We start from the raw sequence: 13617 nt of genomic DNA on the forward strand, positions 1-13617 counted from the left end.
GCATTCAGCGTTCACGTCTCGACGCTCGACTGTGACGCGCGTCGTACGACGTTCCACAGGGGAACGTTGCTTCAAGGATGTGCGCGGTTCGACAGTTCTGCTTTTCCAGAGCTCGCGGGAATATTGAGTGCGCTAAGGCCTGTGTCTCCTTTCTGTGCTTGATGAGCCATCTGACCCACCATAGTAGCACCAGCGTTACAGCGGGAATAGGAACCGAGAAGAAACGATAGGAGGCAGTTTCGGACCCGATGTCGAGGCATTGAAAGCGAGTGAGAGAACATTAGCAACGCGCTGAGAGCGTCCGCGCAACGCTGGGGCGGGGAGCATTGTATTTAGCTTGATCCCCTATTCATTCAGCTCAGACCAATGGCGCAAGTTTGGGTATGCACGCACAGCCGCTCTTGTGCATGCTCTCAACGCTCACGCCAGCAGCGCAAGCTAGGAAACGCTGCGACCAGCCTTCGGGCTCCGACAGAGCCGATAGAAGGGACGGCGTGCGTGATATATCGCGCGTCCATTTGGCTTCGTCGTCTTTCGCGCTGCCCACTGCGCGTCTCTGGAGACCTTTTAAACCTCCACGCGCTTGGTGCGCGCTCGAGTGGCCTGCGGGGCTCGCGCTCGCCTCGAGCGCCCAACCTGCCAGCGTTCTTCTGACGTGCCGATCGAACGAGTATGGACGCGGCCTTTTAACCGGTGGCCCTTACGCACGCTTGCGGCGTAGGCTGTTCCCGGTTACAGGTGAAATCGTAGCAGGGTATGGACTTCCGACTACTTATCCCCAACGACTATTCGCTTACGAGAAGGGGGACCGGCATGCGACGCAGTTTGCACCACTTCAACGGGTACTGAGAACGTCACTGGCTGACGGCTGATCGTTTACACGGTGAGGGCTTCTCTTCGCATATCTCTCTCGCGTAACCTTGGAAGCGGCCGTATTTCTGAATGTTGGCGGTATATCGTTTTCCAAGAGGGAAGGAAAGTACGTGAGTACGTGGCTTTTCAGCAGCCGCTGTGACTGCCGTTTTTGTCGAAGAGATGTACTCGCGACGTGGCCGGAGTCGTTTGATAGTTGACGCTAGAGTTAACGCATAAGACGACATATACGTGGCGTCGTCTGCGTGACCCGCTTGGTAGTTATGGCGTCATGGGTCTTTGTTTTAAGTTGAATAATTAAGACTATAATGGATTTGGAGGTGTGTTGTATAGGCAGCTCTAATCAAGCAGCTGAAGTTAAGTGCTGATTTCTAAAGACAAGAAGGCGAAGTGAAATTGCGTAAAGTATTAGTTTTGGTTATCTAGTCGAACGTGTGGGAAAGGCACATTTAGACTTCGCGAATAGACATATATAGCATCGAGCGCCTCCAATATCCGTTCCACCCAAATTGACTGTCACACCTACTGACAGTTCAGCGTGTCAGTGTAAGCATACACTTGAAAGCATAGAAGGGTAACCGACGTAATTCTGTAGAAGTACTTGGCGCATGACTTGGCGCATGGCCTTTTCACTCCGGTGCCGCTTACCGTGGTTAAACTTAACGGTGGGGTCTCTCTTAACGAAGTTTAGCGCCAGCCACAGTATTCCGAAGCTTCCATTCCATTCCCAATCACGGTTCACGGCGGTGATGAGACGCAATTCCAAAGTTCCACTGGAGTTGCGAGGCAATGTCGCAAAAATTTAAAGCTAGTTTGGCACGAAATGAGCATGGCGTGAAAAGCAGGCGCGGAACGCCTTAAAGTTCGTCTGAAGCTTCGGCGTATTCGCCAGGCGATATCGACGCAGCTCGCGTTTCTGAGAGCGCTGCAGCAAACGCATGCAGTGTCCACTAACCAGTACGTGTTCTTGCACGTATAATTCGGCGTGCAGGTTTTCTTAACTCTTTCTCGCGCATAGTTGGTTTAGCTTAGGCAGCAACCGGTAACACACGCTCACATTGTCGAGGTTCAGACACCCTTGATTCTTCTTGTGCGGCCCTTCGTTGGCCGCAAGAGTGTCATTGCGCTTGCGTTTTCTCTGGGTCGATGCGTGCATTCCGAGTATTTCAGCGCAGAGGAGCCATATTATATGCCCAAGTGGTTATCACGGTCTCCGTAAGTCACGACAGGACAATTTGCACGCGCTCCGATGACCTGCGTCGGACCCACACTGCACAGTCCGTTGATGTCTTGTACGCCATTTTGACCTTGCGCAACGTCGGTTAACCTAAACCTAGAATATGCCAAGCTCGGTTTTCAGTCAGCCGGGGTTAGCGGTCTAACGGCGTTTCACCTGCTGGGTCACTGCCCTAAACGCGTTTTGCGATGACCGCGGTTGTGTTAAGGTCGCTCGTGTTACAATCGGTATACAACGCTCTTAGGTTCCATTCCTGCGTTGGGTGTCGGGCTCCGTCTCCGCGCAAAGGCCAAACCACACGTACGCTTGCTGGCGCGTGAAACGTCGCGCCCGCGCGCGTCGAATTGGCTCCCATTTTCACCTTGGTCGAATTTTCTTTTTTGTTTAGGCTGCCAGAGCACCGATATCTGTCTGTAAGAGATATCTGTATTTGTCCTGCAGCATCTGCGCATGCATGGCGCGCGTCGGCGCGCGTCGGCATGCGTCGGCGCGCGTACGTGTAGTTCGACCTTAACCTGCCGAATGAACGAGGAGCGCAGCTGGGATGAAAGACGGTGGTCTGCTCTCTGGAAAGGCATCTCGTCGTTACCGGAGGCAAACTTAAATACGAAAATAATTTCTGTCCTACTTTGCACTGTAACTGTGAGGAAAATGGACAAGTCGTCCTGGCATGCTTGGTGCAGCGGTCACATGTGCTGCACTACGACTAACCTCGGCAGCACCGGTTTCCCTCCGTAGCTACTGACACTGACGAAATAGAGGTAGGCATAGAAATCTTCATGTTCATAGAAATGTGAGCTTGATAGAAGGGAATGCTCTGCCGAAAACCATTATTTTGTGTTTGGAAAGTTTTATGGAAGTCTCCTGTGTTTGTTGATGTTATAGAAATCGACGAAGTGGGAAGGGACGTCAAAATTCTCGTATTCCTTAAAATGTATTTACCGTTTCGCGTGGAAATCGATCTCCGAACTCCTTTAAAATTGCCGCTGATGTTTTCGCGCACCCCTTTGCATATATAAAGAACTAGATGCATACAACACATATATAACTTGGAATTTCTCGAAATGTGCATTAGACATTCAGGAGGAAGGCGGGTGATTTCTGCAAAAGTTGGCCGGCAGAGGATTCCTTTATATTTATACGTGCGTTTTTCTCGAAAGCAAAATATATGCGTGCATCCATACTACGCACGCAATATGCAAATACACGTGGTCGACACCTGCAATGTGGAAACTGCACGCGGCTTCAAAAGTGATATAAGCTAAATTAGCGCGAAATAAACGATGACGTGATGGTGGAGCAGATGGAGATATTTTAGGTAATGCAACATATACGTGCTTGTGGGCTCAATGCAGCGTTACTCCTTATATAGTCTTTCCAAGGACCCGTATTAAATTTGCTTGAACATTGAACATTAAATTCTTGCGTTTTCTCTTTGCTGGAGTGCTGTCATGTTGTGTGTGTGGCGTTAGCGGCACAGCACTCATCGCAATCAACGCGATGGATCTTAGTGAGCGAACAAGTCCTCATAGATTTCGGTACTTGTAGGTCTTGTTACACGAAGATTTCGTTACTCGTAGATATTGTTAGTTATAGATCTCGTTACTCGTAGATTTCTTACTCGTCGATTTCGTTACTCATAGACGTCGTTACTCATGCACGTCGTTTCTACTAGATGTTGTTACTGTTGTTATCCTCTGAGGCACGTTTGCATTCCGTGCTCCTTTATTATACATACTACACGTGCACAATGTTTGGTCGAATATCTGTGGTGGTTCTACCAGTGACAAGCTCAAATCGCTTCCACAAAAATTTTGCGATCATTTTCTGGGGGTGGTATATATGTGGGAGGGATCTACTTGCTGGGGACTTACGTCAGTTCTCACTTGCCTGCTTTGTGTCCCAATGGCAGACCGACTTTCACGATATTGAATTCAAATCTAAATTGTATAGCCATATGTCTACCGCTTTTTCTAGGGTTCTGTTTAGAGTTTACGAACCCGCACCAAGCTTGCCTTATAAATGCACTCGAATCAGTTCAAAACAGAGCAGCCAGATTCATCCATTCATCATATTCTTACGACATCAGTGTGTCAGCTTTGAAAACTGAATCCGACTTATTGCCCTTATCACTTCGTCGCCGCATTGCCAGCCTTTGCTTTTTTCATAAATTTTTCCATAGTTCACTAGGTCGCGCACCCTACATCGTCCCTCCAGCCCGCATATCTCATCGCACTCGTCATCCGCTTCAAGTTTCCCGACCTCGTGCCCGAACTACCACTTTTGCCGCATCATTTTTCTTTCGTACTGCAGCAGACTGGAACGACCTACCCAACGACATCGCAGCCATCACGTGCTCATCCAACTTTTGCCAATAATGTTACCAGCCATGTTTCGTTTTGTTAACACTCGCTCACCAAAATATATGTGCCCACCCCTTATGTAATACTCCTCGTGGGTCTTTAAGGTAATAAAATGAAATGAAATGAAATTAGTGGGCAAAAATGCAAGGACGAAAGCGTGGTGACTGTCTGTAGGCGTATAGTTGGTGTCGCAAAAGAGCATCTACAAGTTTTGAGGAGAGGTAACCCCCAAGTGATAGCCGAGAGAGCACTTCCATGCACAGGTTTCAATTACACCATCTCTCAGCGCAGCTGTAAGTTGAGCCTGCTGTTTTCTGCAACTTCTTACCTCAATTATTAGGATGTTTCACAGGGAACAAACTTCTTACCTCAATTATTAGGATATTACACAGGGAACAAACTGTCACGCTCAAGGGTGCCATATCAAAGTGCGTCTAACTCCTTGTGGGAGCTAGAAGACTCGCGAGTGAAACCATGATCTATTTGTTACTTGAAACAAAAACATTTTCAGTAGCAAATTCCTTTTAAAGTAACACTGCATGAAATAGAATGAAAATACTTTCTCTGCCAGGATCATCACTGGCCATGAACGGTGTAATGCCTCGCAGTAACCGTCAAATACACACTAGTCAACGAGGCCACCAAAATTTACATCTACCAGGATAGCCATTGGCGGAAGGAAGAAAACAGAAGAAAAATAAAAGAATTGGGCCACCGACTGTGTCACATGCATGTGTCGCAGAAAGCGCTCATCAAACGGATGTCATTAATTAACTATATAGGTAAAATAGATTCCAGAACTCTTTACTTCGCATTCCAGCAGGTCTTGTCCTAAGCAGACAGTCGGCAGGCGTGCTATGCGGTCATTGTTTTTCTTAATCATAGCGTGACGCTCTGCTATAACACAACTGCGCTCTAACTAACGCAGGATCTACCCGTTCACTCGGAAAGATATGTTAGTCCATCTACTTGCTGGCGGCCTGTTTGCCAAGACATAGCACCTTCGTGGTGCGCCATTTGTGGGCCTTCTCAGCAACACGCCATGAACTCGGTACGTCTCTTCATCTTCGGAATAAGCAACCGTATACGTCAGAAACCTGTGCTCCCTGGTAACGAAAAGTGCAGCGAAAGCGGAACTTTTTCGCACTTGAGGGAAGCCGGAGATGTGCACTAGATATTGCTTCATACTTGTATTGAGACCAAGTGGGCAGTTGCGAATGCCTTGCAATTTTTCGGGGTGAATGCCTCTCGTTCCGACTCTCGTTAACTGCATCCTTTGCCTGTCGTCCGACGTCGCTAAATCGTAGGTCGCCGAGTACGACGAGCCATGAGCTTCAGCCCACCCGGGCGGGGACGAGATGTCGCTTAACACAAACCAAGCTTGACCGATTTATTCACAACACGAGTGAAGAATTTTAATTTGAGTATGGAGAGAGTAACAGTGCACACAGCGGGGCCGCTTACATATATCCTCGACGTGTGAAAGTTGAAGTGGTCATAGCACCTGCGGTTGGTTACACGGCATGCACGCCATTGTCTTTCCTCTGGCTTTTCTCATGCATATGAATTACTAGCGCTGTTTGTGTCTCAATCTCTTTTCGCAGTACGGCTAAATTGCGAAATGAAAAAGGACGACGTTTTCAGAAATACTTATACAGCTCAGTATTTCGATGCTGCCTGAATGGCCATATCACTGGCTTACCAAGGCTATATTTCTCCGCGGTGTTCTTTGTCCGAAAGTTCGCCAAATTCCTTGGGCTGAATTCTTTGTACTTACAGTTTATAGCTTCAGGCTACACTCTGCTGGATGACATCGTTTCCTTTGCCTGGATCCTGTGCAGAGGTCAAGTGCATGAATGACCACAACGTGGCGGCATAGCCATGCACGTCGATTGGAGCGCCCTCTGTCCACCCATTATGGCCGTGAGTGGCGTCCTCCGCAGATGTGCCGTTGCCTGCTCTTCAGCGATGGTGACACTGATGGTTAGTATCTACTAAATTGATCACAAAGAAAAATTATAGGCTTATGAGGAGGCTATTTAGTTCAATGATGTCGTTTCTGTGCAGACTGGGCACCGGCGAGGAGTACTTTCAGGATTCGCTGCGAGAATCGGCCACGTGCGGTGCCGCTATGAGCTCGTCAACGACTGTTGCATTCTTCAGAACCTTCCTCCTGCCACCAGAAGGTCAGTATGCCGTGAATGGAGTGTAGATTGCGAGCTACTGACCTTACCCTATGTATAGTGTTCCCTCCCAAACAAGACGGTATAATAACGTGAGTGCTTCATACTATATGATATTTCTTTGGAGGGAGTAATATTACTTGAATAATAGTAACGACACCAGTTACGCCTATCTTAAAGAAAGCAACGCCTTTAACTTACCTGTTTTTAATATCCAACAATAAATCTCTTAGGAAGGCAAAGAATGGTTACCAAAGTGACGTTGAAGACCACATTTTCTATTATCAGCGCGAAGGCCTGCAACCATAACCATTAGGACGCAACTCGAATGTTAGAAAAAGCCACACTTTACCTTCAAAGCACAAAACAACTCTGGTATGACACGCATGAATACGACGAAACCAGTTCGGAAGTTTGAAAGGACAGGCATCGTGACCTGTTTGAAAAGCCCATTGGGCGCCAGTTCGCATGAAAGGTGCTTTCGACCGGCCGTCGAACGTTGCAAGGCTGATAAATATACGCCTACTGGCATATATTTAAGATGTGCTCACGCTCTTGCTTCTAAATTGATATGGACGAGGTATAAAAGGTTGACCGCATTATGAAGGGCACTGGAGATGCCTTTAACCTGCTGATCTGGAAAAGTTGACTCAGTCGAAGCAATCTTCAAAAACTGTCTGAATGTGGAACAGCCGTCATAATTCGCAGCATTTCATGAGGTTACGAAATGCTGCCGCGATACCTTCGTTTGAAGACCAGGCACCTGGAACTCATGTCTGTTCAGGAGCATTTGACGCGTGTAATTCCTCGCGAGCTCGAAGCCATGCCTCCAGCCACTCCTCGCCAATATTTCCAGGACGCCGCATTATCGATCTCGCTTATAAATTGAGTGTCCGACTAGAGGTGATAATTTTGGGCTTTCCATCTTTCTGCCCCGTGTGGGAGGTTGTGGTAAGTCAGGACCGCCCACATATTTTTCCCCGTTTCCCACCTAACTCGAGTTAACCTGACGACAGGCCAATCTGTTTGCTGTGACGGGCTCAGTCTCTGGTCATGGTCTACCCGCCGTGGTTGCTCAGTGGCTATGGTGTTAGGCTGCTGAGCACGAGGTCGCGGGATCGAATCCCGGCCCCGGTGGCCGCATTTCGATGGGGGCGAAATGCGAAAACACCCGTGTACTTAGATTTAGGTGCACGTTAAGGAACCCCAGGTGGTCAAAATTTCTGGAGTCCTCCACTACGGCGTTCCTCATAATCAGAAAGTGGTTTTGGCACATAAAACCCCATTATTTATTTTTTTGTCATGGTCACCCAGCGGAAGTACCACCGTCCAGAACCATGGGTCCTCGCCATTTCAGTGCATGCCCTTGTAATGTGTCAAATGCGCGAATATCGTGGACGCATGAGTCAGCCATTCGGTAACCCTAATTGTCCAACGGTTACCTAACCGGCGCATTACGTGACCTGCCCAGCTCAATTTTTTTTCTCTTGATGTCAATTGGAATAATAATCTATACCCGTTTGCTCTCTGATCCAAACCGCTCTCTTTCTGTCTCTTAACGTTATGCCTAGCAATCTTCGATCCTTCCATCGCTCTTTGCGCAGCCGTCTTTATCAGTCGCTAAGTCTCTGCCCCGTAGCACTGGTAAAATGCACTGATTGTACACCTTCCTTTTGTACACCTTCCATAATCTGTTCTTCGCAATTTGTCCAACATGTAACACCTTTTTTATTGAATGCATTACAACATTTGTTTGTGTATGTTGTACCTCACCCCTTATTTACTACCCCTACACGTGATCATTTTATTTGCATTACTTTGCCATGTTCGCATTTTTTAGTGACAGCGGCAACTGTGTTTACTTAAAACTGTGTTACAGAATGGATACCAAGAGAAGGGAAACGCAGTCGAGGACGACAGAAGGCTAGGTGGAGCGATGAAATTAGGAAATTCGCGGGCGCTAGTTTGAATCGGTTGGCGCAGGACAGGGGTAATTGCAGATCGCAGGGAGAGGCCTTCGTAGAGCAGTGGCGATAAAAACAGTATGATGATAACGATGATGATGGGTCCGCCCTGTTAAGGTGACGACGAGAGGCTGAAGGGGTTGTGCAAGTACGACGACGGTTGCGCGAGGCGTGAAAGTGAAGCACGAAGCGCTCAGTCAAGGAGTGACCTACATGGCAGTGCCTAACAGAGAAAATAAGAACCACAAGCCATTCCACGCCGTGAGGGTGGATGACCACCCAAACTCTGTAGCACGCGACAAAGAAGTTTGTTCGGCATAATAATACGCCTTTAGCGCATACACGTCACTTTGACGCTGAGTTTTCGGGGCTTTGTGACGTTTCGGGACAAAGTGGGCGCAGTCTGAAAACGTTTGATCAATGGCAGAGTATTACGGCAAAAAGGCACTGAATGAGAAATAATTTTTCTTTCCTTCGGTCTAATCATGTATAATCAGTTTGCACACATCACTTCATGTGGGGCGTTCTCGCGGTTTTCGTGATGTCGCGTGAGAGACGGACGAAGTGGCCCGAAAATTTTTTTCACCAATAAAGGAGGGCTGATAGCGGAATTGGAGTAGAAAAGTTTGGAATAGCTTTACGTTATAGCGCCCCTGTTCGGTGTAGTGCAAACGAACATAACATTGAGCAGAAACATCATTCCACTTTTTCTGATGCCTTGCTCATTTGAATTGCGCAAGTTCAGTTTCCGAGAGCGACACGCATAATTTTCGGTAATTTTGATACCATCTGTGTTCCTCTGAGAGGTTGCACTTGTGCGTAAAAGATTGGTAGGATACACCTGATCTCCTCATTACCGGAATCGAGCAGCGTACAGGGGGAGCCCTGGCTGACGGAAATATATGATAGCACGCAGTTCTTCCGTGGCAAAATTCATGAACAATATAGGTTTCTATTAATACGGGAAGATCTATTCGTTCTTGGCAATTCCCTTTACGCCTTTATGTCAAAATATTGAAATCTATATTGTAGGATGGCAATGAACGACAGCGTTGTTTGCTTACGTCACATAAATTCCTTTTTGAAAATGAAATGTTTAACGGACAACAAAAAAGCATCCATACATCTCCAGTGAATTGATTTTCCAGCGTTAGCAGCTCTGACACGCGTGTAATAATGCAGGCGATGGGGCAATTATCATTCCTGATTCTTAAGAACTCAATCCTCTTCGTTTTGCAGGAATTCGCTGTGCTGTTTTGGATGCCTCGGGGTAAGGCATCAATTAGTATATGTTAGTTTTCCTTTCGCCGATATAGAATCTACACTACACGAATTAAGCGATGCTGTCCGTTTATTCGTGAGGCTTTGCTACTTTCAAGTCGGTTATTCAGAGAAACGAGGCTGTTTATTCGTTATAGTATGAAACTAACTCGTCATATCGGTTATGTCGTCGGCCTTCATGGCCAATATTTCCAGCAGATGTGTACAGCGCTGTGGCTGTTTCTTAAATCTGGGTAACCGAAGCTCACGCAAAAATGGAAGTGCATCACCGATTGACTGCGACAGTACCACGGTGTCACTGCTTGAAGTGCATGCCGTAGTAGTGCAGCAAGTTTCCCATTTTAAACGTTTGCCGCTACTGGACGCTTCTAACTACAGCAACAAAACAATACGAAAAAAAATTAAACACGCGTCAATTAACCAACGAGCGTTAACACGAAATGAAAGGCTCGCGGCAATACAGTTGCAATTTCCCGGATCACTGATGAGCTTCGTGAATGCCGTGAGAAGGGGAGCAGAGGTCGTATATCGGGGGCTTTCTTCATTACTATGAATGGCGGAAGCAAATTCCTAAAATTTATATTAGAAGATACAATTTTCCCTCCTTAAGGGATGTGAATCAGGGATGTTCATGTTAAGAACCTCGAAGGTTGTGTGGTGTGTTGGGGGAAGTGGGAACAAGCGAAGGGAAAATAGGGTCTTGTTGGAGTAGAAGGATGCGCGCATAAGGTTATGGTTTAACTGGATATTTAATAACGAGCTGAAGTTGGAAAAGTTTTGAAACATGATGCTTTATTCTCAAACAGAGCCGTATGCGTAGCCTGCAACAGTATTACATTTTTTTTTCTTTCAAGCTGACGGCAAGCTATCTGTCGGAGGTATTCAAGGGGTTTTTTATTTGCCTTGGTGTCAGCTGTAGGCTTGCTTGATTGTTTAACTCCGGAAACCAATGGTGCGTATGTATGTATATCTATATATATATATATTTACAGAAATCGTATACAAAATTTCAAGAATGGAATTCGAAAGTTAATTGCCAACAGCAATATTAAGGCTTCATCTAAACCTGGCTTGGAAATCACTGAGCCTTCTACAGCCATGGATTTCCTGTCATCGGACGACTTTCGGCAAGTTGGCCTCCTGCATGGTACTTGTTTCACCTGGCAACGCCTTTGTAATTTCTTGATCGCGATTTATCTAGGATACTGAAATTTCTTAGAACGCAGGCAAGCAAAAAAAAAAAATGGACTCTTGAGAACGCCGGTTTCCTCGCTGTTCGCATTCGCTACCCAAAAATAGTAAGCGACATATGAAAGAAATCTGAGTATGCATCATGTAATTCAACATTACATGGAACGGATTACTCGGGAATCTCAAAATCTTAACCCCTTTATCACAAAATGAGCGGAGTGACGCGTTCTAAACTAATTCTTTCACGGTGTAGTTGACACATTGTGATTGGGCCTCTTTTCGTTCAGTGCAAATTAAAGAACGCAGAAACGTAATTCCAGTTTTTTTTTGTCTTGCTCATTTCCACTACCAAAGTTCAGTTTGATAGCACCTGCATTCCTCTCAGAGGGGCATGTGTATGTAAAACATTGGTACGACACAGCTGCACTACTTATTACCCGGATCAAGCAGCAGAACTCCATGACAGCACATGTTCCGCTCCATGACAAAATCCTACAGGAGCAATTTAGGCTTCCATTAATGCTGCAAGACCTATTCGTCCTTGGCGATTGAACCGATGTATGTTTTCAGATTACCGTGTATGATCGCGTTGTTTCTTTACGCAACCTTAAAGCCGTGCATATCACATTGACCACAAATAACAGACTGGGACAGCGGAAGAGAATAAACACACAAACAACATCGCCCGGGTCGTTTTCGTGTTCTCTTCCGCTGTCCCTGTCTATATTTGCGGCCGATATAATATATATGCAGTAAACACCAACTAGGCCAAAGTGAAATTCTTCTAAAAGGCGTGATTGCCATAAACTGGGGCTTATATTTGCTGCTACTCGGTGACTGCTTTATAACACCGTTCACTCTGTACCATCGTGTGTTAAAATTGAATATTGGCAAACCAACAGTAGATAAGCGGTTTTATAAAATTAAGTGCTTAACGCGCAACAAAAAAGCACCGCGACCTCTTCATTGAACTGCTTTTCGAGCGTGAAAACCTGTGATGTGGGGATATTAAGCAGACCATCTGGGGCCTTTCTCATTCGCAATTCTAACGAATTCTTCATTTTGCAGGCATCTGCTGCACGATTTTGGATGTCAGAGGGTAAGGCACCAATTTGGATATGTTAAGTTCCCATTCGCCGATATAGAATCCACGCCCCATTCGCCGATATAGAATCCACGCGAGGATAGTGATACTGTCGAGTTATGCATGGCGCTTTGTTACAAGTCAGTTGCTCACAGAAACAAGGCTGTTTATTCGTTATAATATCAACCAGTTCGTTATATCGGGTACATCGTTGGCCTAAATTTAACTGGTAATTTTGAAGGCAATCAAAGTTGCTTCTTCATATCCATTCTTTTGTTACATATCGTTTCGTTATAACGATGTTAGACTCTCCTATCTACGCTGGAAACTATACGATGGTGCGCCAACTGGCAGTTTTTCTTCAGTGGAAGCTTTAGCTCGGGTGCTCCTATCTAAATACATGTAAAAGGAGAATCAGTTTTTCTCGGCAACCACTGCACCAAATTTGACGAGGTTCGTTGCATTTGAAAGAAAAATGTAAAATCTAGTGGTTGTTTCGAATTTTTGAGTTAGGTCGTGAATTTTTTATTAAAGATTGGCAAATATGGAATATTTTAAAAAACGAAACTCTTAGGTTTGGAACTCTGTAACTCAGCAACGAAAAATGATATCACAATTATGTGAATTGCATGTAATAGTACATCTAAAGCGGACAACATTGATATTTTACACATGAATATCAAGAAAATTAGTAATATGTAAATACAGGTTTTGCAGAACCCTTGTAACCAACGTAGCAAATTCATGAAATATGTAAAATGAATAAATTGAAAATTTGGCCAAATTTTGTAATTGAGCGTACATTTCTAGACCATGAAATATCCAATTATCTCGGAAATATTCATCCATGTATGATGTTGGCAGCACAGTATTTGTTTGAGATTTCTTTTATGTAACTGCAAGACAGCACGAACAACGCGCACGTCTCTGTAGACCACCCGAATGCATTGTCATATTCCACCTACGCGTATAGTTACGGCGCTAAATTTAGGGCAAAGCCCGAGAATCCCCAGTGCTTGCATCCCGACTAGAATTTACAAAAGCACCCAACGAAAGACACCTCCTCTGGTATTCGCAATGCGTTGAGTTTATGTTGATATCCGAATGCTGACATTGTCCAAAGACTTCTTCGGTATCACTGCAGGCACAAGAGCTGCATCTAGTTCGTCCTTGTGTTTTTATCCGGATGCTGACACTGGTCCAAAGACTCCTTCGGTAACACTGCGGGTACAAGAGCTGCTTCTAGTTCGTCCTTGTGTTTTCTGCGTCACCTTATAATTATAAGACTACTTCTACTTATAGTAGTATTCAGTTCCCTTATTAAACTGGTCAATTCATGTTCATTTCTCTATGTGTTTTATATAACCTGAATATATTGTCTTTCTAGGCACAAAGGCTATAGTCGACCGCCTCACGTGTAAACTCGTCTTGTCCGGAACTG

General features: G+C 45.6%; 1 protein-coding gene across 1 annotated transcript in view; it reads left to right on the forward strand.

The window, feature by feature from the left end:
* The window catches only part of LOC142589919 (uncharacterized), a 39628-nt gene extending 26016 nt beyond the window's left edge, over positions 1-13612 (forward strand). The window contains exons 8-12 of the mRNA XM_075701632.1: positions 6315-6456; positions 6541-6659; positions 10894-11028; positions 12161-12191; positions 13564-13612. Of these exons, the coding sequence (XP_075557747.1) occupies positions 6315-6352 (38 nt within the window). The 3' untranslated portion in view covers positions 6353-6456; positions 6541-6659; positions 10894-11028; positions 12161-12191; positions 13564-13612. The remainder of the gene's footprint in view (positions 1-6314; positions 6457-6540; positions 6660-10893; positions 11029-12160; positions 12192-13563) is intronic.
* The last annotated feature ends 5 nt before the right edge of the window (positions 13613-13617 follow it).

Source organism: Dermacentor variabilis, chromosome 8 (genome assembly GCF_050947875.1).
Source record: "Dermacentor variabilis isolate Ectoservices chromosome 8, ASM5094787v1, whole genome shotgun sequence".
NCBI lineage: Eukaryota > Metazoa > Arthropoda > Arachnida > Ixodida > Ixodidae > Dermacentor > Dermacentor variabilis.